The sequence below is a fragment of the Prinia subflava genome, chromosome 1 (genome assembly GCF_021018805.1).
Source record: "Prinia subflava isolate CZ2003 ecotype Zambia chromosome 1, Cam_Psub_1.2, whole genome shotgun sequence".
Lineage (NCBI taxonomy): Eukaryota > Metazoa > Chordata > Aves > Passeriformes > Cisticolidae > Prinia > Prinia subflava.
Genome location: NC_086247.1, coordinates 61,708,902 through 61,736,788, shown reverse-complemented (window position 1 = coordinate 61,736,788; position 27,887 = coordinate 61,708,902). Strand labels below are relative to the sequence as shown.

Genomic DNA, 27,887 nt, shown 5'->3' with positions numbered 1-27,887 from the left:
CATCTTTGCAGACTTCCTGTAGAATCAGTTGTGGTTTTAAGATGGTCCAATGCATTGTTTATTCTCTCATATATATATATTTCAGCACACACGTGTGTTCCCCACTTCAAGGGGAACAATAAAAAATTCTCAACAGGAGAATGTCAAAAGCCTTGCTGAAGAAAAGGCAGACCATAGTCACCGCACTCCCCTCACCTACCAAACCAATCATTTACTTGCAAAAAGATCACAATTTCTTGCCTTGCTGAATGCACACTGATTACTCCCAGTCACCTTCTTGTTCTTCACATGCCTGGAAATGGTGTCCAGGATTAACTGCTCCACCACCTTTTATGGGACTGAAGTGATGCAACTAGCCTTTAGTTCTCTTTTTTGTCCTTCTTGAGGGCATGAGGGGCATTAGCTTTCCTCCAGGCCTCACACCTCTCTCCCAGTTGCCATGAATATTTATTTATTCAGTACTCTCTAAAGTGATCCTCTTCCACAAGGTCAGTGAATACATAAGTAAAGTGGACATAGGTAAGGGATGCACCCACAGGCACAGAGGGAGATGGCTGTGTTCAATAACCTTTGAACTAACTAATTTAATCCATTATCACTGTTAAAATATTCCAGAGAAATGATACCACATTATGTGTCATACTGTAAAGTACCCTATATTATGGAGCACTACTCATTTTAATTACAGAAAAAATGTTTCAATCATGTTAACATAATTCAACACTAGGAAACCTCTACGGTATCAGAGTTGCACTCTGGATGACCCTGTAAATACATATATGTATATATATAAAAACATATATGCATGTGTTTATTGATGTATACATATTTATTTATCAAACTGAAAACTGCACATTCAACACACGCAGTCCCTACATTGGGAATAGATTTGGAATAGCACTTACCCACCCAGTGTATGTATAAACTTAAACACTCTACTTAATAATTGGTTTCTCATTTTGTTCCCGGATTTTTTTTTCCCATACAAAGCTGACATGAAGTACTTATTATTTTTCCCCTTACCTTTTTTTATATTAATGAGAGGCGGACAGAGATCAATGTGAGGTTTAGAAGGAAGCTGTGTTGCTCTCAGTTGCTCTGATTCCTGCTGTGCAGAGTGACCATGAGAGGGACTGGACTCGTCTCGTCCCCCTAACTGGGTTTCACCTCCCACAGTCTCCTCCATCTGCACCACCACACAAAAATCAACCTAAACAACAATACAGAAAATGACTACACATTGTAATAAAGACACCTTCAGTACTTTTATCCCTATTACAGCAACAATATGATAGACTAACAAGAAAAGGGGGAAAAAATACCTCTACTTTCAGTCGGTGATTTTAAAGAGATCTAAGCAGTTTTCGAAATGATCACAGAATCACAGAATAATGAGGTTGGAAGAGACCTCTAAGATCATCAAGTCCAACCTATGCCTTAACACCTCAACTAGACTATAGCACTAAGTGCTATATGATAAAAGCACTATGATAAAAGCTTCTTTTAGAGTGCCTGTTACCAAACCTTTATTTCTAATTGCACAATTATCCTTCCTCTCCAGTCAGGCTGCCGCAGGTGGAACTCACTCCTTGGGACGGGTTAAGCTCCCTGTGAAGCTCCTGCAGGCGCGGTCCCGCTGCGCAGCGCTGGGCACGGGGCGCCGGCTGCGGCATCCGCGCAGTCCCAAGCAGGTTCTCAGCCTGCGGTCTCCCCTGGGCACTCGGAGCTGCTATGGCAACCCCGACACAAACTCAGCGAGCAACCCAGCCCCCACGAGGAACCCCGCCTGTCCCCATTTCCCACTGGAGGCAGCAATCCGGTGCTGATTTCCTAACTACCTGTCTTTTAAAAAGCACAGCAGTTTCCTCTTACGTGCAAACTGAACCCTAAGCACGCAGCTTCCCCGAGCCTCAGCGCTCCCGAGGTGCTGAGCCAGGGGAGGCCGCGCTGAGAGCGGGATCCCGGCGCCCACACCGCGCTCCCGACCCGTCCCTTGCTGACACGGCAGCGCCTCGGGGTCGAGAGAGCCGACACCGCGGGCTGAGGGAAGGGTTTCCCTTCTCCTCCGCCGGGATATACAACTTCCACACCGATCTGAAGGCACCGTACGTTGTACAGCTTGTCCAGCTTATTCATTTTCAGAACCACAGAATCAGTTAGGTTGGAAAAGACCTCTGAGGTGAACGAGTCCAACCAGGTTGACCCAACAGCACCGGGTGAAGCAGACCATGGCACGGAGCCACATCCAGTCGTTTCCCGAACGCCTCCAGGGATGGTGACTCCAGCACCGCCCCGTGGCAGCCCATTCCAGCGCTTAACAACCCATCCCGTGAAGAAATCACTCCGCGTGCTTCCCTTTTTCCTCCAGACGGCACCCACTGCAGCAGGCGGCCTCTCCAACCCATGGCTTTAACACCCCACAGGAGTCGTGAAGTTTATTTTTAAAAAAATCAACCGATTTCAACGACTTTAAACCAAGCCCCAGTAGCACCTATTGCACCTCTTACATGGAAAACTGTAGGAAAAAAAAAAAAAAAAAAGGAAGCGGAGTGGGTGGGAGGAGGCGGTGCCGCCGGCAGCGCGGTGCGCGTGCGCGGCCGGGCGTGCGCCGGCGCACCGGCGGCTGTCAGCGCCTTCCCGAGCAGGGGCGGCCGCGGCCCCGGTAAGTGGCGGCCGCGCGTCCCGGTGCTGCCTGCCCTGTCCCAGCCCTGTCCCCGCCGGTGAGCGCCGCCGCGCCGGCCCCTGCCGGGCTGTCGGGACCCCGGTCTGGTAGTGGGAAGCGGAGGGGGCGGGGGGCAGGATGGGCCGGGGGATTCCGGCGAGCCCCTCGGGATGGCGGGTCCGAAGGGGGTGCTGAGGGCTCGTCCTGTCCCGGGGCCGCGGCGGAGGGCGAAGGAGCTCGGCGTGCCCGCGGGCAGGTCTTTGGCCTTTGCTCGGCGGGGACGGGCACCTGCGTGGGTGCGAATGATTCGAGCTGAGCCACCTCTGCCAGGGAGGAGCCGGGCGGGTCTGGGGCTGCCAGCCGGGGCTGCCGCCGCTGCTTCCCCCGAGCTCTGTTCGGAGGGCTCCCTGGGTTTCCTCGGGCCCAGGAGCTCCTCTGCAGAGGGGCAGGGGCCTGCCCCTGGGAGCCTGTCGCCCCCGCTGGTTCTGGAGCGTGAGTCCGGAGAATAAGGGTGCGACTGCAGCTGGAGCCTTCCTGAGTCGGCTCGGGACGTAGTTTTGTTCACTCCTGCCTGTATTTTGCACTGAAGATGTATGTAGTTTTGACTCACAGCTTCTATATGAAGTTGACGTGGGTTCCTAAAGTTTGCTGCTCCTTTTGGGTGGTTCTACAAGAGCCTGTCTGCCTCGACGTGTTACAGTGTGCTGGCTTCTGATTGTGCTGACGAGGTCTGCTTGATGTGCCTGGGTAGTGACTACGTGAGCTAAAGGTGTTGTAACTCTGCAGGGCGTATTCAGAATTTTTAATAAAGGCAGTAGTTCAGGATAAAGCTCTCTGCTGCAGAATACAATTTCTGTGGTAAATTCTAATTTTAAAGTGACATTTTTTAAAAAAATTAGGTAGAGCCCTTATAGATTGGAAATGGAGTGAGCCAAACAAAACTGGAGTATTCTTTCCAAAGCACAAGTGATGGAAATTGATCTTGCATAAAGAGTAAGAAATCAGAAATGGTTTGAGTTAACCAGGCCAGTAGTAAAGAAGTACACGAGTTGACACTGTAGAAATAACTCTGGAATAAGTTCATACTTTTGCATGAAATTCTTGAATGTGTTAGAGATACGGAACTTGATACATAAGCTCTTATGGACTAGCTCACAGGCAAACTTTGCCTGGAATGTTTTTTCACTAATATTAAAATTAGGAATTTTGCCAGTGCTCTACAGAGCTGGATTGTAGTTAACTTCCTTTATAACAGTCTGTATTTTGAGTTTGTGACAAAAAGAATGCTACTCACACCGTGGTGTTTGGCTGTGGCTGAAGGAGGCTTGTAGAGCGTGAAGGCTTTCTCTTTTTCTTAATCTGCCCTCCACTCCCCTCGAGCAGGCTGGGGATGGACAGAGATTGAGAGGGCACAGTGGGGACATCAGACCCAAACTGGCCAAAGGGAAATTCCCTAGTGTATATCATACTTAGCAATAAAATACAGGGTTTTATTTCCTGGGTAGTGATTATTCAGAGACTGGCTGGAGCGTTGGTTTGCCTATGAGGGATGGTGAGCAATTTTCTTTGCTTCGGTTATTTCTTAGGGTTTTTTTGGTGGGGGGAGTTTCCTTCATTAATGAAACTTTCTTTCTCTTGTCCCACGAGTTTTCTTGCTTTTGCTCTTTCAGTGCTGTGCAGTTCTTTAGAGCAGTTCTTTAGATCTGTTAAACAGTTTTTAAATGGTTCGTTACACAGTTTTTAGATTACTGTTCTGCTGAGATTAAATGATGTCCTGGATTTATGAATACAGACTGCTCTGAAAACAGATATCTAATTTCAAGGAATAATATGGTATGAGAGAATATAATCTCTATCTGTGGCAGCAGAATCTAAAATGTTCTGTTTGGTTGCAAGACTAAAGACACAGAATGTTGGATATAATTTGGAAGCAATGAGGAGCTCCAGATACGTTCCTCAGAGGTCTGTGGACACCATGGTATTGCATCTTTGGAGATGAGATCCTCCCTAATTTCTGTTAGTAGCAAATGAAGTTTGAGAGAACAGGTCTGCCTTGATGGACAGCAGATGTTACCTTTACCCCATACTTGTTTGCTTGCGTGTCTTGGCTTCAGTAGAAATTCTACTGGAGACTGAGGAGAAATACTTGAATAATTTTCCCATCATCCCTGATGGACTGGACTGATACTGGGAGAAGAATTGAAAACAAGTAGAAAATCAAAAACTTATCCATCAGAAGCCTAAATGGAAGTGCTCTATAGTTAAGTCTGTGGGTTTGGAGCTTCATCTGCTATGTTTCTCCCCAGTTTTGGTAGTAAATTTGACCTATTGCTGAGGAGAACTGTGATTCTCTCAGCTCCACCTAATTGTAGTTCAGAGTGAGGTAGGACTTTTGCTTGAACTTTCTGCAAGATTCCATTATGCTTGTCTTATAACCCTTTTAATAGGCCAGCCTACTTTTGGATTAAATAGAATCTCTTCTTTTAGTGAAGGTTTGCTTCTTTTGTGGTGGTGAGTTTTTTTGATGGTGTTTTGTTTTGTTTTTAAAATTCAGGCCTAGAGCAAGGTAAATGCAAAAACAGCAACCAAAAACATTTCAGGGGAACTGTGAGACTGTCTTTAAATGCAGTTCTTGTAGAATTCCAATTGCTTCTCTTTAGAATGCGGTTTAATGATGCTTCTGTCAAGTTTCACTGCTTTTATTGCCTAAGTTAATTCTCCAGTTGTTAATTTTGAAATGTCACATAACCATCAAATGAAAAAAAAAGTGTGTTTTTAAAAAATGTTGTATTTCTTTTCAGTCCTGTTGCGTAATGAAGGCGTTCTGAGGTCCTAATCAACCATGGAGGAAACGGACAGGGAAGCAGTGGCAACAGCTGTTCAGAGAGTAGCAGGAATGCTGCAGCGTCCTGATCAGCTGGATAAAGTGGAGCAGTATCGCAGAAGGGAAGCTCGTAAGAAGGCTTCAGTAGAAGCTCGACTCAAGGTACAAAGTTGGATAAACCTGAGCGTCTGTGGTGTACTTTCTTTATTTTTTTTTCCTTTTGGTTTGTTTTTGGGATTTTTTTGAATCTGCGTTTCATCCAGATGGATAGTTTTAAACCAGGGACTTCAGTTTGTGCTTTGTATCCAAACCAGAAAGTTTGTGTTCTGAAGATAATGCAAACCAATGTTGTACATCTTACTGATGTTTTATTCAAACACTTCAAGTATTCTTAGGTCCTGTACCTTTTGCAGTTTATTCATGGACAGCTACCCTGCTGTGCAGCCTGTCAGCCAACAATCCTTTGTCTTAGTGATTGAATATTGAACTTGTAACAAAACATTGATGATTGCATCTGAGAAAGGATCAGTCAGTTACCCCTCTGACTTTCACATGGGTTTAGGGCAGATAGCTAAAATACATCACGTCTCTTGTGGAAGTGATTCATGATTTTGCTCCTTCTTCACATGTGTACACGTGAGTGGATGCACATTCACACACACGGACTTAGCCTGAAATAGAAGCGTGCTCGTCATGTGTTTATTGTCTGTGTATTACTGAGTTCTGTGTTTTCTTCCTTCAGTGATGTTTGCCAGCAGTCATTTCAGACCACTGTATCTAGCAGGTGGAGTAGAGTCTTAGAAAAGTGTTTTGGGAAACATTCTCTTGGGTTGAAATGATGTACACTACCAGCCATGTATCTAATCTTACATTCCACTTAAGTTATCTTATAGCTATTTAATGGCTCCTCCTTTGGGGGAGTCTGTAGGAAGTAGAAGAAAACCAGTTTTCTTTCACAGTGCAAAAATTTGCTATTTATATATAATGTGCTATTTATATATAGCAAATTAAATGTTGATTTTTGTAGCATAGAAACAGAAATTTTTCTTGAACTGGGCTTTTCAGATTAAAGTCAGGAAACATATAGAGTCTATTAATAATGGATCAGCTTTTTAGTTACTGTGATCTATTTACAATATATGAGCACAGTAATTTTCCTGGCTGCTTCTATAGACAGTCGTGACTAAGCTTTGTAAGTCTCGTAAATACCTAAATCCACTTTAAAGCTGTTTTCACTATTGTTTGCTTTAAGTTAGTTCAGTTATCTGTAGGTGGTTGGAAATACCTGTTCCAAAGAGAAGTTCAATACCCCTTAATCCACTCAGGATGCATTGCTGAAAAAGGTGCTGGTTAGTGATGCAATGGATAGCAGGGCTGATTTTGCCATGAGAATTACTCTAATGGATGGGAGCACAGAGAGGATGTAGGAAATGCTCTTGCTGTGGATTCACACTCTCTCTGTGTGTGGTGTGGAAGATGGGGAGACAGACATCAGGAACATCAGCCAGAGGAGTTGCTGACTTGTCAGGCTGAATTGATTACTGCTTCATCTGAGTGAATGAACACATGGAAAATCTTTCAGTGTGAACATGTTAGGTGCTGCTTTCTGACTGGATAGGCTGCCATCTTTGTCATCATTTTCTTCAGGTGAATCTAAATATCCTCATCAAATCCTCCGCTGTATATTTACTTATGCCCCTTTTTTATATCCCTCACTGCATTTCTTCCCATGTAACATAAATTCTTAGATGAAAAACTGCTTTAAAACATATCAAACTCATCTCTTCAGTGTATGAGACTGGTGGCACTCAGTGAAGCAGTATTTTTGGGCTTCAGTAGCAGAATTCTGAAAGGATATGTAGAAGAGCGCCAGGTGGCATTGGAGACTGGTGCTTTTGGCTTCCATAGTCCAGAATGTAGGAGAGCTGCTTGAAATCTCTTCCAGAGACTGTAAAATTATAATTGTTGGCAGCCATTTTTGTTTGTGCTCTTACACATCAATGGAAGAATTTGTCTGTGAAGAAGCACTGTATAAATACACATATCCTAGGGAGGTTTCTAGGTTATGGGTGTTCCAGAACATAAACATGCATAAATCCTCTTCCATTTGGTTCTTAGCTGCTGTACAATCACGTATTTGAGCTGTAGGGAGACCAGGAAGCGAGGATTCTGGCTTCATGTCCAAAGCTGTCACTTGAAAACACATCACGAGAGAAGTTTTGAGCCCTTTTTCCAGGATGGCTTAGTTCTGTTTTCATTTCTTTAATACAGTCATGCTCAGTCCAGTTGAAAATGGATATACATTCTAGGAGGCCAAGTCTACAATGCTAGGCTAGGACGTGCTTTGTTCCCTGCCCCAGCACCCCATCCCCTGGCCCCAGCTGACTATTTGAAGACAAACTGAACATGGATGGATGTCTGTTTTTAGAATTTTCCTTGTCCTTTTGTGTCAGAGACTGAGATCCCTGACAGTTTTAGTTCAGCATTATAAAATTTCTGCAAAAGATAAATAGGCAAAAATTTGAATATGTAATACTTGGAAGATCTGCCTCAGAAGAAATTATCAAAGCAGAAGTATTGAACATTTAATGATTATGTGATTTTTAAAATACTTTATGGTCAGCTGCAGAAGATTGTGTTTGAGTGTCCTAATTATCTCAGTTCCTGTAGAGGAAAAATGTGTTAATGCAGCAATTCTATAGATAGAAACAGTGTAAAAATGCCTTACTACTGCTTAACGGTGCTGAGTCTACCAGGAAAATACATTTTTATCAATAAAATCAGCATGTCATAATTGAAAGTACATAAATAATCTTAGTTTAAAACTCACTGCATTGTTTGGGACTTTCCCAGTACATTTAAAACACAGTAAATGTTGTTTGCAGTTACCAGGATTTCCTCTTTGGCTTCTAGTATCCAACAAAAAGTTCCACAACTGTCCAAGCTTTGGGCCTTAAAAGTCTGGCAAAAAACATGTTTTGAACTTAGCAAAATCATCAGTGCCTCATTTTCTTTACTGGTTGCCTCAAGTCCCCAAATTATGCAGCTGAGTTTTCACTGGTGACTTGCTTGTCTTTTGAAGCCTGTTATTTCTAGTTGCATTTTCCACTCACCTGATTTCACCTTCATCACGTCTTCTTAAAACTACGTATCTAAAAAATGTGCTGTGGATGTGATCTGATTTCTTTCAGATATGCATTATAATGCATTTTCTGTAAGGTGTCTGGACACCTGAATGATATTCAGGCCCAACAGCCTGTTTGAAGAGTCATTGTTTCAAGTGTCACTTGTCACAAGACATCCATATCCATAACCTGTGTTTATGCCAAAATAATCTAGTAGCATTGTTGGTCTGGTCATTGATGTTTCGCTGCATGGAAATAGCATTCACTTTGGGGTTTTGTTGTTTGTTTTGACTGAATTGCTTTAGGTTTGGGGTTTTTTTGCCTTCAGGAGCTTTTGGGGTTTTTTTAAGAATATTTCAGAATTAAATTTAGGCTTTTTTAGACCATTTTCTGTTGCAAGTAAAAATTTGTAATTGCTTTAGTAAAATGCTTTGAGAAGCTGTACGTACCAAACATTCCGATGAAATATCAACTTTCTTTGATATCCCCCTTTGAAATTAATTTATGAAGGAAATGCAAAGAAGTCTCATTCCTTTGATCCTGGTTTAATATAGATTATAAAGTTTACAATCTGTCTCCCTAAACTCCTATGTTAGTTTGTGGGCAGACTGATTGTATCGAGGTCCTTCAAAACTAGGTACAGCTTCAGAACTTCAGAAAAATCATATGTGGGCACACACAACATTGTGCATAGGCAAGCTTGCACACTTCTAGTAAATTATAATATTTGATTTTCTTTTTTTTCTGCTGAAGCTGTTAGATACTGAAATGAAAATTAAATCTTGAGAAATGTTGAAAATATGAAATCTACAAAGATTAATATAGGTTCTTTCTTTTTCTTTTTGTATTTAAGGCAGCAATACAGTCACAGTTAGATGGAGTACGAACAGGTTTAAGCCAACTGCACAATGCACTGAATGATGTGAAGGACATTCAGCAGTCTTTGATAGATGTCAACAAGGACTGGAGACAGAGCATCAACACTATAGAGAACCTCAAGGATGTTAAGGATGCTTGTGTGCAACACAGCCAGCTGGCAGCTGCTGTGGAAAACCTCAAGAATATATTTTCAGGTAATCTGCTGTTCTTTATATAATCCATCACCTACTGAAAACACTTTAGAATGGTGCTAACCCCTGCTAGGTTGTCAAGTAATGTTGAGAGCTTTAAACCTCACTGGGAACAAAGACTGAAGGAAGAATGACTTACACATCACATACAGGGAAGTAGCTAGTAACCGTTTAATATAGATGAAGACTAAATTGTGCTGTAGGAACTTCTAGTCTGGCCATCCCACACAACTCACAAAAAAGTTTCTTTCAAGCAATCAGTAGCTAGGGTAACATGTTTAGTATAAAAGACTGAAATATGGAAGCAACAAATACAGAAAGAATATTTGTAAAGTTCTGGTGTGTTGCCACCTGAGCTGGACACCTACAGCAAGTCTGTTGGGTACAAATAGCAAAATGATTTTGGGAGGCAAAACCATTTTGCACTGTTGTACTTCTGTGAGAGTTTGCAAAACGAAATAAGATTAATGTAATAAAATGGATACTGTAAAGATAATGTGATTACCTGTGTAATTTTGTGTAACTGTGATGGAATGCACACTGCATGCCATCTTGAGTCATGGTGAATTCCTTGCCAGGACTGCTCTACTTATAAATAATTTTAAGTATCTTACCCCTGTAACAGGGACTAAACCTATCAGACTAATTGGATTTTATTTAAACAGTATTTTCTCTCCTTTTATCTTCTGATACTAATACATAAAGTGTACCTATAAAGCAAAATTTCTTCCCAGCCATACTAGGTTGATTAGTTTGCTCTCTGTGTGTACCTAACTTCTACAGTATCAGATACAGTGTGCAACTTAAAGAAAAGAGAAGAGTTTACATGCAATGTCTAGCAATTAAAAACAAAGATCAGCAGAATTATGCATGTTCCAGTGTGGAGTTGTTTCGGGGGTGTTGTTTTGTTTTACACAGATGAATGCAACCAAGACAATAAACCTTTTGAAGCTTTCTGAGAGGTTTTTAGTATGAAGCATCTCCTCCGGGAGCTGTTTAAACAGTACAGTTGTTTTGCTCAGAGATGATCAAATGTTTTAGAAACAAAGTGGTTTATATCATGATTGAAAAGACAGTTACACACAATCATTACAGCTTTTTGTGGGCTGCCAGCTTTATCACTGGCTGCCTTTTTTGCAGTGACAAATTTTTCTGATGAGGTTTTTCAGTTCTTACCCCACAGGATCCTAATAATCTTCTGTAGGATTCCTCAAACACAGAAAAATAATAAAGACAAAAATCTTCTAAATATTTTAGCAGCATAGGTAATTATCCCTGTCCTTCATTTGTACCTTAAGTGGCAAAAACTGTTCAAGAAGGAGGTAGAACTTGGCATTTGTTGAGTTTATGCAACCTCAGATTCAATGAAGTGAGTGACTTTTAGTCAGGCAAGTTAAAAGCCTTTTATGTAATGTGTAAGGAGGCCAGCACTGCAGTTTGTTTCATAGTAGACTTTCCAGGATTCATTTATTTATTTTTTGGCATCAGGAGGGAGAGAGAAAATTATGTTGGCACTCTGATCTTTGTTTAGCCACTGATGAAAATGGAGCAATAGCTAATAATGTATAAAGATACATAACATTTACTAACAATTTTTGAACACTTCAAAATAATTTCCTTTAAAGTATTTTCAAATAATTCCTGCAGCTATTCTCCAGGTTTCTTCATAGTATTTTTACTGTCTTGTATTAATTGTTTGTATTTTGATGGCAGTGTTGTACTCTGTGTGATTTTCCTTCTCCTTTGCCTGTGTTTCAGTTCCGGAGATAGTCAGGGAGACCCACGACCTGATCGAGCGGGGGGAGCTGCTGCAGGCTCACCGGAAGCTGATGGATTTGGAGTGTTCTCGGGATAACCTGATGTACGAGCAGTACCGCATGGACAGCAAAAACACCCACGACATGAACCTCATCCACACGTACTTTGGGGACATGCAGAAACTCTCCGAGGAATTGGCAAAGCAGCTTTGGATGGTGGTTCAGAGATCTCTTGTTACAGTCCGTCGAGATCCAACCTTGCTTGTCTCTGTTGTGAGGATAATTGAGAGAGAGGAGAAAATTGACAGGCGCATGTTAGACAGGAAAAAACAGACTGGGTTCATACCTCCTGGCAGACCAAAGAAGTGGAAAGAAAAAATGTTCAATATTTTGGAGAGAACTGTGAGCACACGGATTGAAGGCACTCAGGCAGACACCAGAGAATCTGACAAAATGTGGCTTGTGCGGCACCTTGAAATCATCCGTAAATACGTCCTTGATGACCTGCTCGTGGCTAAGACCCTGCTGGATCAGTGCTTTCCTCCACATTACGACATTTTCAACAGGTTGCTAAACATGTACCATCAAGCTTTGGCCACCCGAATGCAGGAACTTGCTGCAGAGGATCTGGAAGCAAATGAGATCGTTAGCCTTCTAACTTGGGTTTTGAATACATACACTAGGTAAGGCCCCCTTATATTTTTTGTTAGGAATAAGTGAGAGGAGACATGCAAAACACAGTTTGAGTTAGTATTTGCATGTCTGTTAACATGCAAAAAGATAAAACAGAAAAGGGATAATATCAAACTAGCAAGTTCTTTACTATTCATTACACATTCTACTTCCTGGAAATTGCTTCTTAAAACTTGTTTGCATTTTATAATATATAATTTTGAGATGCTTAAAATTTTAATGCAGTTGAAGGCCTGCATGAAGCTACAGTCACCTTGTATTTATGTACCAGTTTGGTGAAGTATTGGGAAGAAAAGGAGACAGAGCTGGTGTGTGAAACAAAATGTTTGTTGTGGCCATGGCCCTGGAAGACCTGTGTGATTATTAACTTTCTATTGTTCTCTTCTACAGGGGGTGGGACTGCTTCAGTTGCCTCATTACTGTTAAATGGAAAGAATGTGGTGACTTCCTTTAGGTTTTCTCTCAAAACTGTGTGATGATTTGTTTATTTAGTAGAATTTCGACTTACAGGTTGTTTTCTGTGGTAGTCTTATGCTTATTTGTTTGACTTGTCTGATTTGTTGGGATAACTTTGGCATTGTGGAGGATTTGTTGGGTTTTCTTTTTCATCTTCCAGGCAGAAACAGCTCAAGTGGCAACTGTTTAGTTTTTACTGGCATGTAGTTACTAGAGCAACAGATTTGTTTGGGAAAAAGTGCTGCTAGCCTTTCTGTGGCTCATGACTGTAATCCTGTTCTGAATAGCTGGCATTGACCCAGGTTCTGTGCTGTGTGTTCTTTTGGTGTCTTCAATTGTTCAATATCACTAATGCAACAGGTTTAGACACTTGGTGGGTTTAGAGTATAGTACCATAAAGCACCTAAGTAGGAGAAAATACTGTTCTGGAGAGGTCTCATAACCAGCTTTGAGGTTTGTGTTCAGCACTCTGCTTTGCACTGCAAAGTCCTCCTGGTTTTTCTTCCCTGCAAGGAGCAATCAGGAGCACCCACTTGAGCATACTTAGGTACCCATGGAGGGTATAAGAGAGGTACAGCCACTAATAAGCAGCTAAGTTAATTGGTCTTTTCTTCTTTTGAAGGCCAGAGCAATAACTCTGCAGGAATGAAAATCAGAGATACGAGTCCTTCTCATGGAAGACCTTGGCAGAAATCCTGCTCCCAGACTCTTCATTTATGTTCTGGGCTTGTGTTCCAGTACGGCAATTCTTGGTCTTAAAATTGCCCTTCTACCTTTCCCCCAGAAAGCAGATTTTTAATAAGTTAGACGGTTCAGAGCTAAAGCTCTAAATCTGTGTGATTGGAAGGGCAAAGGGAGGGAGCAAAGCCAATGTTATGTCTGTGTACAAAGCAAACAAATCTTGCTAAAGCAAGTCATGAGGCTCCTGGTGGCTGAGTCTTGTGAAGAAAGGGAAACAGTGGGAGGAGTAGATGCAGTACAGGATAGCTGAGAATGCACTTTTCCTTGCATATCTGCACAACAAGTGGGATGGAAATTAGAGGAAGTACCTTGAAGGAAAACATTAAGTCTTTGACTTTCTCTCTTCTCTAAAACAGAAGCCCAAGAGGGCAGTACAGGAATTGTATTCCTGTATATTACAATAAAAGGTTATAAATAGGATGATAATTACTGGAACCGGTTGCCCAAAGAAGTTGTGGATGCCCCATCCCTGGAAGTGTTCCAGACCAGCTTGGATGGGGTCCTGAGCAGTGTGTTCTAGAGGGTGGCATCCCTGCCCATGGCAAATAGGTTTGAACTGGATGGTCTTTAGGGTCCAATCCAAACAATTTTCTATCATTCTATGAGAATTAGCCATTGTGGGTTGGTACTGCACAGTGCGAGAAGAAATCAGCTCAAGTTTCTGAGCGGGAAAAAGAGTTCTCAGCTGGGATATTTGCAGAGCTTATCAAATCACAGTTGCTGGACATCTTTTAACAATCCAATAAACAATTCTCTGTAGGGGTATGTTTATAATAAACTAGGAAGGAGGATGAGCTGTCTGGCGTCATGAGAACTGTGAATAATAGAGGGAAAATATAAGTTTGTATTGTATTTGCATATTGCAGCTGCACTTCAAAACCAGCTGAGAGAATACTGAGGGAAAAGAAGCACTGAGGTTTTATTCCATGTGATGAATTGATAAGGTTATGCACAACTTTTTTTCAGTATTTGCCATGTAGGAGTTACAAAAGAATCATGGATGTTCTTTATCAGAGTGTGTCTGCATGGAAGCTGCATGAGCATATTTTAGAAACATGCTCAATTCACAGCTCAGAAATAAAGTGATATTACATGTGAACTAAGAGCCTTTAATATTTGAGTGGGAGTTTTACTGTGCTAGGTGGGTTTCTCTTTCATGATTAAGTCAATGAGAGTTTTGGAAACATACTGTTATTATTAAATCTGTGTTGGGTTGGGACCAGGACTCTAATCTGTGTTTGAGGAAAATTATAAGTCTTGTGAGATCCTAATGCTCATATTTATAGCATAATTTTATGAGATACTGATCAAGTGTTGACAAAACTGCTGGGAGTTCACCAGGATTGCTACAGATGGAGTCAGCTTCTTTTCCACTGGACACTTTGATTGTGACAGTCAAGAAGTCAAGAAGACAGTCATTTTTGTGTTGTGGGCCAGAGGTAGAAGCTTTTGGTCTTTGTTTTGGGGTTTCAGGTGATGTGCTTTGAGAAGAGGTTAATGTCCCTGTGGCCTTGTCAGCAGGGATAATGATGTATAATGAGGCTAGAAATATTTCATAACATGACAGTGCTGTAAACAGCTTCTCACATTTCCTCTAAATCAACCTAGAGCAGGTCCTGCTATTACATGTGTTTTTTCTGTAAACAGCAAGAGAATGGAATTCAGTTTTCTGAATAAATTGAGCCACTTAAAATAATTTCAATCTCTTTTCTTACAAGCCAGGAAGATGCTGTTAGTGTAGGATGTTCAGTCACAGTAGCTTTTATGGTTTCAAATACAAGAATTTTGATATTTAAGTTGGTACCTGCAGTGGTTTTTTCAGTGCTTTGAGATTTATTTTTTCCAGGAAGTGGAAGCAACACTGTGCAGACTCCCTGCGTGTACCCAAAAAACCATTTCAGTTTGCAGAACTATACAAACTGGATACTTGTTTAGGAATTTAAGTTGCCATTTGTTTTTATAGTAGCCTCTGCAAATACAGAATTTGTGGTTTGCTTCTGAAAAGCACACTATAAATTGAATGTGAAGCAATTTATGTTATTAGGATTGAATATATTTCCATCAGCTGTTAATAAAGCACTCTCTGAAGAGTGCGGGTTTGACTTATTGATTTTTTTGAGCATGAAATATTAAGAGTTCTTGCTATATTGTGCTTTGGTATAGCTTTGGGGATTTTTTGATTACACAAGCCACTCACTGTATGATCTTATATAGATGCAAAATATCACTGAAAAGTATTAATTTTATATAATCCTTGTCAAAATATTTTGCTCTAGTTTCTTTCAAATCCTATGAAATCAAGAGCTTTCCTTTGCAAACAATTGCTCTTTTGCAGTACCCACGAAGTGCACCTTTGATTAGTCTTGAAAGATGCTTCTTCCTCTTAGATTAGCTATATTCTTTACCAAGACAGGAAGCATAGGTAGCTTTTCTTTTAATATATTTTAATTTTTACATGGATGTGATACAAGTACCAAAACAGAAGCTTTTTTGAGGATCTGAGGACAGTAATTCATACTTGTCACTGATCTTTACTCCTCTAAAATTCAAAATGTATAAATTGTCTGTCATCACCTCTGAAATTTAAAAGATATATAAAAATGTCCCCTACAAAGAGCCCACAGGCTCAACCGGTTGGCTTTTATTTCATTTCAAGTAATCATTAATTCTTGTTCATAAAAGTAAGGAATGCATGGAAAGGTTGTATATTTAAATGTCTATAATATTTTTATTATATCTTGGGCTGTAGCTTTTACATTCTGTTCTTTTGTTCATATAGTTTTATTTACATTTCTTGTACATGCATTTATTGTTGCAGTTGCTATTTTTTGAAATGTGTAGGTATTGGAAAATTGCCCTTTACAATGAACATACAGAAGAAGTTGCATAGTTTTTAAATTTTAAACTTTTTATCTCATTTTTCTTTATTAATCTGCAATGTTTTATTCTTTTTTTTTTTTTAATTCAGTGCAGAGATGATGGGAAATTCAGAACTATCTCCTGAAGTGGATGTAAATTCTCTGGATGATCTGATTTCACAAAGTGTGGTAGACCAGCTTCTCAGCAAGTATATGTCAACTCTCACTGTGAGTAGTAACAGTGCAAAGGCACATTCAGATCAGTTTATAGCTGCATTAGTAGCTCAGTGCTGCTCCTCCATCAGAGAAAACTGTGACAAATGTGAATCCAATACCATCATTTTTATAAAAGTTTTCATATCCTATGTGTAAGTTTCTTTATAAAGTCATAATCAGATGATTTTATATATGTAAATAATGACATTTCAAGGAGTAGTTATGCTGTATGGACTACTACTAATAATTTATTAGAAAGGAAGGGATTCCAGTCTTCATATGCCTAAATTCACAGTCCTAGTATGTTAGCACTTAAAAAGACACTGTGGGCAGTTTGATCCCCATAGTAACCACATCAACATTTGGTACAGATGTGATCTTTTCAAGGTAATCAGGATGTTCATGTTTGCCAGTTTGATTCTTTTAACAGCCTCTTTCCTTTCATGCCTCTTAACTGCATGAGCATCATTTCCTTTTGTGGATGCCATTTCACATGTATCTTAAATATAAAGGCACGGCTTCTTTGTTATCCTAAGAGTCACTAGAAACTGGTCACCTTCATGGCAAAGTGATCATTATGTGATTGTCAGATCCACTAATTGCCTCCAAGAGTGGATATTTGGGTAGTTGTAACTTTGGCATTGCTGTTCTTACGTCATTCAGTGAATTCCTCCTAATTTTAGGAGCTCTGCTAAGCAGAGGAGGGAAATTTTTGTGCTTCCCTGGATGTGTCAGCTACTAAAACATGTCCAGCAACAGCAACTACTTGAACTTTATACTCTTCACAATAATATGAACCAATCTGGTAATGACTCAAGGAAGCTGTCAGTAGAGGCTGTGCTTCCCATTAGCTTTACTAGGACTTTTATGCAAATTTATTTTTCTGCACTTACCTTTAGGACAAAAGGGTTTGTTTCTCATGCTACTTTTGCCTTTACTCAGGAAATGCCTTTGAATTAATTTTGTCCTCACTTAGCATGAAAAAATGCACCTATATTGGTTTTCTAGAATTGATCTTTTCCTTACTTACTGAAAAATATTATGTATAGAATGTTGCTTTATTTTATTTGTAGAATACAAACAAAACAAATTTGCTACTCTGGTAAACAGAGTGGCTTTCTTTTTGCTGGTTTTAATTTTTGGCTGCATCTTTCTTTTAAGGCAGAAAATACTGTAACTACCTATTTCACTTCTACCTTATTTCTTTTGATGTTGTTTAAAAGTGTTTTTAAATACAATGTAACTAGTTCTGTATGGCTAAGTACAAGTTGGGACTATCAACTTAAATACTGATGTTTACATCAACAAAAATGTCATGAGAAAAATAAAATGCTAATAGATTTTAACAGATTTCTAGCATGTTATTTTTCCAGTCATCTCAGCATGAAAAAAAGTCTGTAAATGCTGATCTTAAGGTGAAAAAAGTCTCTTCTGCTGCTGGCTTAAAAGGTTAAGTCATGCAAGTCATATCTCATTAGAGCAATTCCATGCTTATGAGAAAGGAAGGTAGTGCATCATTTTGCACAATTGAAGAGGGTACTGTATGGACTTCTGTGACCTTTCTGTTTGTGCCTACTGGCAATGTGTAACTTTGAATGGTGGGGCACAGTAATACACCTGTAACATGTTGGAAAGAGGTACAAACATTTTTATTACTACAGGTTTTAAGCAGACGTGAACAAAGCAGAAAAGAGGCAGAAATCATCAACCCAAGCAAGGCAGAAATCAAAGCCAGTTATATATTTAGCAAACATGCTGGTCTTTACTCTTGTGAATAGGCCTGTGGTATGTGTCATGCACAAAACTGGCCTTATCTCCTTCTAAGCCCAGTTGTTCTTAACGTGTGTGTGTGTTCTACAATGTCCTGGGCAGATGGGAGGAGAGCCAGCCATTGTACAGTCGCTGTGTACATGAACATGAGCAGCACTCGTGTTCCAAGAAGTACAGCCCATTTAATTTAATCCTGGGTTTTGTCCCTGGCAATAATGAGCACCAGTTTCCTAAAACCTAGGTGTAAAAGGAAGTACAGGAAAATACGTGCTATTTTTCCTACATTAAGTATTACCCTACTTTTTTCTGCTGCTGAAAAATTCACTTTGAAACCTAAAGCCTGAGCCTTAATAAATTCTTCCAAAATTAGTAAATATGTTGACCTGACAAACTGACCTGCCCTTTGTGTTTCCAGCACTCCCCTTCCAAAATGTGTCTAAGCTTCAAACTACTCCACTTGTGTTCCAGTACTAACCTTTGTCTTTGTCAATGCAAATTTTAATTTGTCTGTTACCTATATCCTGCAGGGATGGCAAGAGTGGTCAGCATTATCTATTACTGTGCCACTCTTCATTATGGAAATGTCTGCTATTCTAGATATTGTAGAAGGGGGTTTTGTTGTGTTAAATTAAATCTTTTCTTTCTGTTGATTGCTTTATTTAATGAAGTCTAACATCATTGGCTGGCTGCGAAAAGCACTGGAGACAGATAAAAAAGACTGGATAAAAGAAACTGAACCAGAAGCAGATCAAGATGGGTACTATCAGACCACACTCCCAGCTATTGTTTTTCAGGTAAGACAACCTGTTTATTCTAGAAAGTCTACAGAAGCAATACATTCATTTGGAGTAATGGAGGGGAAGCCAAACTTTCTAGAACACTCTGGTTTCTGTCTTTTGAAGTACAGTGGATTTTTTTTTACCTGTAGAGCTGTTAGTTGGAGGGGTTGTTTCTTTGAAGATTTTTGTTTACCTTCTTTACTTCAATGCTTAAAGGCATAGTTCTTTTTTACGTGTAGATTAGAAACATATTTTCCCCAGCCTGTTTAGTTGATATTTGTAATTATGAGCTGCTTTTACTTAGGTCTGTTGATGTAAAGCTGCAGTAAAAGCCCACCAGATGAAATATGACTTCTTAGAACAGTTTTTGTTAATACAGTGCTGAGTTAGGCTGTTTGTTAATATGGTGCTAAGGTAGTTAGGCATGTATTTATTACTATAAATTATTTGTTATATACAAACACCTTAATACTAGAACAAAAAGTTCCATTGAAGGTTGAAACTGTTACTGTTTTAAACACAGTTAACATGAATGCCTGTCCAAATAAAAACCAGAAAAGATAAGGCTGTTTCTAAAAGCCTTAAAAAAATAAAGCTGCAAAAATTCCCATGCCTGCACCACCCTGCTGTCGGTAGTGGAAAGTTTTGAAAGTGAAAGATAGGTTATCTCTTCTTCCTGCATTTGTTTCCCTCTTTATTTTTTTTTCCACCTTATACCAGGTTTTTTGCTACATTCTTTCACATTTGTACTTGTGCCAAGGTTTACTTCATCTAATCATTTTCAGAAGGTGTGTGATGTCAGAGAAACTGGTGGCTGATTATTGGCTCTAGTGACGTCCTGAGAAGGATTGCAGTGCTGAGGTGCATGTAGCAGGGAAATTTTCAAAATCATCTTAGCATAGAAACAGCTCATGTTTCCACCTGGCTTTGTATTCTTCCTTTCTGGTTTCCCTCCTCTCAAACACAGTTGTCTGTAAGTCACCTAGATCTTGTACCTGCTTGTGTTTCTAAAGTTTAGAGGCTCTTTTATTTCACTTGTGTGAGCTCACTACTTGCATATATAGAAGAAACAAAGGAATTGAGTTGTAGGGCTGTTCACTACTAGCTGCAGGAGCTGACCCTAGAACTTTGATACTTTGTAAAGCCAAAGCACTACTGAATTAAAGAGATTAAGTATTGTTTTGCTGAAGAAAAAAATGCAGCTGTTTGCAGTATCAGGAGAACACTGCAGCATGCATTAATGGTTGTCAATAATATATGAAATACAGTTGTGAAAATAGTGGCTTTTGGTTTAGTCAGTGGGCTTGTCTGAAAAAAAACCAACAAAGCCAACAAAAGGCATCTGTAGAGCTGTTGTTAGTGAGAGTCTCCAAGACTGTAGGATAGGAATTCTGTCTTTGTTTTACCACTGCTAAAGGCCTCTCTTTATAATTAAACCTTTTTTGTCTTAGATGTTTGAGCAGAATCTTCAGGTGGCTGCTCAGATAAATGAAGATTTGAAAACAAAGGTACTCATTCTATGTCTTCAGCAAATGAATTCATTTCTAACCAGGTAACATAATGTTTTAAATGCAAATGCTTTATCCTACCTCGGTGTCTCTTTGTTCCTACAGTTCCAATATTTGGTTTTTTTTGTTTGGATGTTTCTTTATTGCTTTGTCTTCTTCCCATCACAGTGGGCAAGTTTTTCTTCCCCTTCCTTTTCTTCCTTTTTTCCCTTCTCCAGTTTCACTGCAGAAGTTCCTCTGTGCTGGTGAGTGGCACTTTCACCTGCCTACGGAAAGCTTGTGATTTTTTGAGTCAGTTCTGCTTTCTTACATATCTCAAATTTTATAACTTTTTCTCTAACGGAAGTGTGAAAACACCTCCTTGACTGGATTCTGCATGGAACAGAAAGACTAAACATCACATGAGCAACACACCCTTCATAAAGTACTTCTGAATATCTGACAGGCCCTTATGAAGCATTTGGTCCTATGGGTGTATTTGAGTTCTTACAGATTTGTGTCTGTTTAATGCCATTCCTTGTATGTGTCACAGGTACAAAGATGAAGCACAATTGTATAAAGAAGATCATCTTAAAAATCGTCAGTATCCTCAGTGCTATGTTCAGTACATGATTGCAGTCATCAACAACTGTCAAACCTTCAAGTAAGTCTGCATGTTCTTGCAATGTTGTGAGAAAAATAGCTATTGATACTTCAGCTGTAATACTACCTCTTCCCAGAAACGTCTCCTTTGCATACAAAGAGGGTTTCAGTTAAGATAGTTTTGCTGACTAAACAAAGGCAACAAGTTTAAAGATAGCACTGTTTTAACAGGCAGGTATTGTGATTGCTTTTGCCTTTGGCAATCCAAGCCATTGCTCGTCACTGGTGAGAAACCACTTGTTATTCCAAGAATTTCATTGCCAAAGGAAAAGTTATCTTCAGCTTCTAGAATTTCAAAAGGTCATTTTAGTTTTTCTGGATCTGGCCATCTTCTCTTACATTGGATCTCTCACAGATCACCTTCAAGCAATGTGATCAAGGTGAACTGAACTGGAGAAAAGTAAAGGCAGACCTTCTGTGAAGAGTATCAGAACGTGGCTCACGTTTCAGTGAGGAGCAGTCCAACTTCCTGTTCATCCTTAACTGCTGCCATTTGCAGGTCTACACATCATCAGCAATTTGCTACCAACATATAAGTAATCTACACTGACCACTCCAAAACCATGCTGGAGAGAGAGTAAATTATGGCTTACAAAGCAAGCAGCAGGCATTGTTTTCTCTTGCAGAAATAACTGTCTACTGTGGCTTCTTCTGTGTTTGTACTCCAAAAATTTAATAGTTGTGCAGTTGTACTTCAGTGGGTGATGAAAAGCCTTTCTTTTGTCACAGGGAATCTATCATCAGTCTGAAAAGAAAATATTTGAAAAGTGACATGGAAGACACATTGTCAATCAGTCATGCAAACATGGATGCAACTTTAGACATCATTGCTAAAGAAGGCTGCTCTAGCCTGCTAGATGAAGTCTTCATGGATTTAGAGGTTAGAACTTTTTTCCTCAAAAAACTCAGAAGTATTATTTAGAAAGGAAAAAATAATTCAGACTGAAGTAGTTGTGGAGCCTTTTGATTGCTAAATATACATAAAATATGTGGGGTTTATATATGGGCTAGCAAAGTGTCAGTACACATTAGTATTGTTCTTCACTGGTATAGTTTGTGTGTAGGAGACTGGAGGGTTGCCTAATTAGGTTTGTGGAATAACTTAAGGCAGGTGCTTTGTATATAATTAATATTTTCTAGCAGATATACTTAGTCTTGTATTGTTGAGTTCTAAGAGTTGTTTGGGAAACTGCTGCTGATATTAAGTCATTGCAGGTACAGTTCACCTGTAATTAATATATTTAATTGATTCTAACAGTGGGCCCTTTCTGTCTGGTAGATTTCCATGTTTAGGAATTCTAGCTTCTCATATAAAATCCCACAGGGAAAAAATTACTGCCATAAAGAAACTGGGAGTTTGGGGAAGGAGACAGGGCAATTAGAGAAACAGCAGGAAATGGTGAAGAGAGATGCTCTGGGACTTGTAGGATTTGTAATAAAATTTTATTACAAATTTTATTTTAATAAACTACTTTTATTTTATTTTATAAACTAATATAAATACATTGAGTGGCTCACATGAGGAAGGATATGGGAGAAGCATAGTTTAGAAATTGACAACACTTAAAATTGTCTCCCATTTTTTAATAATTGCACTGATCTGATGAAACTGTCAAAAACCTGATCTGATCTGTTGTTTGTCACCTTCTCAGCCACATCTGAATGAGCTGATGACGAAGAAGTGGCTGATGGGCTCTAATGCTGTGGGGACTATCTGTGTCACTGTAGAGGATTATTTCAATGACTTTGCAAGAATTAAAAAGCCTTACAAAAAGGTAGGTGCAAAATACGCACTGATACTTTGCTAATGTACTTTGAGCATCATGTTGATTTGGAATTTCTGAACACCACGCGGAATTCAAAACTGAAATGCAGAAATTGGAATTGATTCATTACTGGAAAGGAGAAAAGTGTTCATCAGTTCATACTGCAGAAGTCTGAAACTACTTTTTTTTTTTTGTTCACAGGCTTATAATATTGTCAAAGATCTAAGTTACAGTATTTAGTCCAGGAAACTTCTTGGCATGTTACTAGATATTTTTGCCAGTTTGTACTCTCCTACCTCTCCTCAGAAGTTTGTAGTCAGATAAAATTAGCTCTTTTGAAACTATCTTTCCTGGTCTGTAATTACTTTTTTTATAAATGCACATCAAGTAATTCCAAGTTTTAATATATACAATGAAGTATAGTGAATTTGGTGCCATAAGGGTTAAGAAATAAATGCAGAGCAATGTTTAAAGTGCACTTATAATAGTAAATGTGCTAGGTTAGGGTTTTTTTCCCTCTGGTCTGTCAAAGGCTATCTGGATTCCTCTATTGATAGAAACAAGTACAATAATGCAGAAGATTAAAGGCAGGTTCATGTAATAAGACAGTGTTAAATGATTGTCTAACATTTAGGAACCTAATAGAAAAAAAACCAGAAGCTAGTAAGATCAGTATTTGCTGAAGTCTTTGAAGAAGCTTTTAGAAGTGCTTAAAAGATAGTCTCTAAATCATACACTTATTCTTTCTTACCTTAATTCTCAAAGTGATAAAGGGAGATGCTCAGAGTTTCTCTGATGACCACTTAACTTCAGTATTTGCAGATCCTAGAGGCGTTATTGTATATGTATTTTCAGTCCAGAAGAAGTGCACAAAATAAGTTGGGTCAGTCCCAGAATTAGTCTATTTCCGTGGAACAGCTTTCTTTCCCAGATTTAGTTTGTTACTGTGAGGTATGAGTGCTTGGCATGAGTTTTGAGGTGTTAATACCGATCTCTGCTATCACGTATGTTTCATCATGTAGCATTTATTGCCACCTTGTGGGGAAGGAGCTTACAAGGAGATTCTGTGGCTTTCAACATACCTGCCTTTCCACTGTCTCCCAGCACAAAATTGTCCCGTGCTAGCACAGGCTGGACCATGCTTTTTTTCCCCTGATTTGTGATGGGATTTTTTCAGGTTTTATTACTTTGCAATTTGTTGTTTTCTCCCTTTTTTATTTTCCCCCCTTCTCTCTCCTTCCTCAAACCTTTATTTTTCAAATTTTGACCGAAGAACATGTTTCAAGAACAACTTGAAACTAAAGTTTGATCATACTAATAAAACATGGTAAAAAGTTTGTGGCTACTTGTTACACCAGCTTCTTCTTAGTCATAAGTAACTTTGCCACTATGCTTAAGGGGAAGACAAAACACCTAAGGACTTGCAGGATTTAAGGACTCTAGTTACATTCCTGTTGAAAAACAAGCGTGTGAAGGTTTGGGGGTTTTAGTTTTGTTCTTTATTTCCAAACCTTAGCATTACTCTTGCACCAATACCAGATGCTTCATCCAGGTACCAGTAGGTATTTCCCATAAAGAGACAAGTGCAGAACAGCAAATCAGTCAAGGAAGATCTGAGTAGGTGATTGTTCTTTGGTGCTCCTCAAAAAGCTCAGACATGTTATTAAAGATATCTTGGTTTGTTGCTTCTTGTGATTGGCTCATCGTTAGGGAAGGAGAGATTTTAATTTCTGTTAGCACTGTCTAAAAAATCTAAAACAGCTCAGTCTGTATTAGCAAAATTTGTATACTGGTGTTTAGATGCAAATACACAGTTCAAAGCCTAAAAATCATGGCTACATCTGCAGGTATCTGGCATAATCCTCCACCTTTTTCATTTCTCAGACAATGACTCTTGAGGCCCATCGGCGCGTAGTTGTGGAATACATCAGAGCAATCATGCTGAAACGGATATCTTTCAAGAATGCAGAGGAGAGAAAAGAGGGTGCAGAAAGAATGATCAAAGAAGCAGAACAGTTCAGATTTTTGTTTAAGAAGCTTGCAGCTGTAAGTATTTGCTTTGGGTAGTGCTGTTAACCTATGGTAATGGTAAATTACCATAACCACACATGTTTATTGCGTGGGGGAAATGGCTAGAGTTAAATCTCCATGTCTCCAAAACGTTGAGTGACTTGGGAATATCAGAGGATGCCAGCTGAGGGCACAGATGGAGATTCTGAACACAGGCCAGCTGCTAAAATTCCTGAGCACCAGTTTCTACTGCTTTGTGTTTATACAGCGCTCTGCAGCTAAAATTTTGAATGGCCTCAGAGAGATGGGTAGTGTCAGAGAATTCACAGTAGTAAGTGAAAGAAAAAAGAGTTAAAAAGAGTTAAAAAAAATCTGTCTTTCCTTTTCCTGGCCAGAAGAAAGGCTGATCTGGCATCAAATAGATGCCATTACTTACTAGCTAAGGAGTATGCAGTGTGCTCATTTGGATCAATAAGACGAGTATGTTGACTCCATTTAAAGTCCAGTAGAAATAGAAAAGACAGGCTAAAAAAAGGTATTTGAAAATCAATGTACAAGACAGGCCTAAAAGTTTTAGCTGCATAAGGAACAGGATCTTCAAGAAAGCTCCTAGGGCCAACCAGTGATAAAAGAATGGACAGAAAGATAAAGCCTGAAAAACTAGGGTAGTTGATGGAAGAGGTTGTAGAATCAAGGAAACAAACCATACCTGATTGGCAGAATGAGATGAGCTTGAATTAAGGATACTAAAACAGTCCAGAGTTTAAATAGCTACATTTCAATCAATCACCAAAGCTGAAAGCTGCTTTGGTGGCCAGATGACCTGAAGGGATCTAACAGAGGGCCAGTTTTGAAGAAATGTTTCAGAAGAGATCTGGCTTCCATGTCAGTTATTCCTAATGTTTAAGTTCATAATTACCCAAAGTTGAAGACTAGAATGTGTCACCATGTGGATAAATGCAACATATTGTTTGTAGGACACTACATCCTTCACTGATATTCTCAGAGTAGGTCTCTGATTGAAGAACAGGGAGAGAAAAGGATTATGGTGACAATTCACAAATATTTTGGTTTTTTTAATCTCTGAAAATTCAGCTTTTTGGGAAATTCAAGGGCATTGTCAGACAAAATATTAATTAAAGGATTATTTGTAGATTTGAGGGGTATTGCTCTTATTGTTTTGGGCCATTTTTAATATTTTTTGTTTACTTTTGTAGGGTTCTGGAGAGGACACTGAAGGACTCTGTGACATCATTGAAGCCATTGCAGAGGTTATCAAGCTGACTGATCCTTCACTGCTCTATCTGGAAGTTTCAACTTTAGTCAGTAAATACCCAGATATCAGGTAATTCTCCTTGCCCTCAGATTTGATATATATAGATAACATCATAATTTCCTTGGGTTTTGGGCAAATTTTGAAATTCAAAGCAGTGTGAAAATGTGTTCATATTTTTTCATATTTTAGAATGTAAACACTTTCTTGTGGAAAATGATGCCAATTATTTATTATTATTATTATTTTTGTTTATTATTATCAGTGTATGTGAGCTGGACTAGGAGTTACAACTACTTCCATATTGCAGAGGAATACTGAAAAGTCTTCAGTTCTGAAAAGTGTTCAGTTCCAACATATCCTTATGTTGGAAGGATAAAATAGGTTTTAGAGTCCTAGAAGCAGCCAAAACAGTGCTTTATATTGAGCAGGAAAAACCAGTTCTGAGTGAGTAGAGATATGATTAAGAATAAAAAATACCTGCTCAAACTCAGTGAAAGGATTGCCAGTTAAGTGCTGATTTTGACAAAATCTTACTTGTGCAAAGCCTCCTAATGCCAGTTTTCCACGTTTCCTTTGGCAGGGATGACCACATTGCAGCGTTGCTGACAGTGAGGGGCGATGCCAGCAGAGATATGAAGCAGACTATCATTGAAACTTTGGATCAAGGTCCAAGCCAGCCGAATCCAAACTACGTGCCAATTTTTAAAGAAATTACAGTTCCTACTCTCACTGTGCCAAAACTGCTTAAGTAATTGACAACTCTGTGTTTGTGTGTCATTACTGCTCTGGGATCAACAGGTTTGAAATATTTGTGGGCGAATTTGGCAATGCTGTTTTGAGTGAAGTTCAATAGACATTGATATTTGCTAGGCATGTTTCTTTCTAAAGACTTGGATGTGAGGAAATGCAAGATTTCTGAAAGAAGAAGGATTAAAGGTCATGTTTGAAGAAAGAAGCTTTTAATGGCATGGAGCTTTTTTACTGACTGTTTGTCACAGCTGGTTTTGCTGTCAGCAAATACATTTTTCTTGTGGAATAGGTCTGCACAGTGCACTGCAATGCTATATAAAGATATTTATACCAAAACCTGCAGAGCTGTATTAATGCTGGATATACTAACATACATCACTTCCAATACCTGAGACTCCTTTAGAACTGTCTTTATATGGCACTGCATTCAGTGTTAATGTCAACCCACTTTCACATTATATTTTGTGTATGTACTTACTTTGGTGTAAAATAGTTTATTGCAGAAAGCTTAATTATGAAATCAGTTTCCTGACTTAAAGGACTGAATGAAATTGCTACAGTGCAATTTGATTTATAGGTTGAATGAATAAAGACATAAGGTACAATTTTTTTCACTGATTCACTAAAAACAGCACATAAAGCACACCAGTTGAATAAAATGTTAAACCATTGCTATGTTCAGCTATGACTGCAGATTTACAGAGCATGTAAATCTTCTTGTTGTTGTTCCGAGTGTGAATAAAAATAGGATTTAATAGTTTTCTGAAAACACAAGATACTAGGTTTTCTTTCCACAGTATTTTCAGATGAATGTAATTAGAAAATAGTACTAGACAATTGTGAATTCAGAATTGATGAAGGACACATTTAAGGCATTATCTCTTAGTACCTGACCAGAGCTGTCAGAGGTAAGCACAAGGAAGGCAGGGGCCTACATTGTTTAAATTTAACATTCTGGACGTTGTGTATGTAATGCCTTTGGCC

At 39.2% G+C, this 27,887-nt stretch overlaps 2 protein-coding genes across 6 annotated transcripts in view; one reads left to right on the top strand and one right to left on the bottom strand.

Annotated features, from left to right (window-relative positions):
- Positions 1–2,371, bottom strand: part of LOC134551067 (dynein axonemal heavy chain 5-like) — a 152,061-nt gene extending 149,690 nt beyond the window's left edge. For 2 of the 4 annotated variants that reach the window (XM_063398171.1, XM_063398174.1), the window contains exons 1-2: positions 1,587–1,736; positions 1,024–1,210 (exon numbers count right to left, since the gene is read on the bottom strand). In XM_063398171.1, the coding sequence (XP_063254241.1) occupies positions 1,024–1,210; positions 1,587–1,673 (274 nt within the window). In that variant the 5' untranslated portion in view covers positions 1,674–1,736. Of the gene's footprint in view, positions 1–1,023; positions 1,211–1,524; positions 1,737–2,109 lie in introns of those variants that run through there. The other 2 variants (XM_063398183.1, XM_063398192.1) reach the window with 2 other exon arrangements.
- A 162-nt stretch (positions 2,372–2,533) lies between these two features.
- On the top strand, positions 2,534–27,677 carry EXOC3 (exocyst complex component 3). 2 transcript variants are annotated; one of them, XM_063398225.1, is made up of 13 exons: positions 2,534–2,662; positions 5,464–5,648; positions 9,465–9,684; positions 11,440–12,121; positions 16,297–16,414; positions 18,841–18,966; positions 20,403–20,503; positions 20,992–21,102; positions 21,831–21,981; positions 22,754–22,876; positions 24,752–24,913; positions 26,095–26,222; positions 26,734–27,677. In XM_063398225.1, the coding sequence occupies exons 2-13, from the start codon at positions 5,505–5,507 to the stop codon at positions 26,903–26,905; spliced, it is 2,238 nt and encodes a 745-aa protein (XP_063254295.1). In that variant the 5' UTR covers positions 2,534–2,662; positions 5,464–5,504; the 3' UTR covers positions 26,906–27,677. The 2 variants fall into 2 exon arrangements, with proteins under 2 accessions (XP_063254295.1, XP_063254284.1); XM_063398214.1 differs by having other exon boundaries at positions 2,593–2,720.
- The last annotated feature ends 210 nt before the right edge of the window (positions 27,678–27,887 follow it).

Excerpts from the sequence above, each read along its gene's own strand:
- EXOC3 (XM_063398225.1), top strand. The coding sequence starts at position 5,505 with ATGGAGGAAACGGACAGGGAAGCAGTGGCAACAGCTGTTCAGAGAGTA. Across the intron at positions 20,504-20,991 it reads ATGAATTCATTTCTAACCAG|GTACAAAGATGAAGCACAAT; the intron begins GTAACATAATGT and ends TATGTGTCACAG. Across the intron at positions 21,103-21,830 it reads AACAACTGTCAAACCTTCAA|GGAATCTATCATCAGTCTGA; the intron begins GTAAGTCTGCAT and ends CTTTTGTCACAG.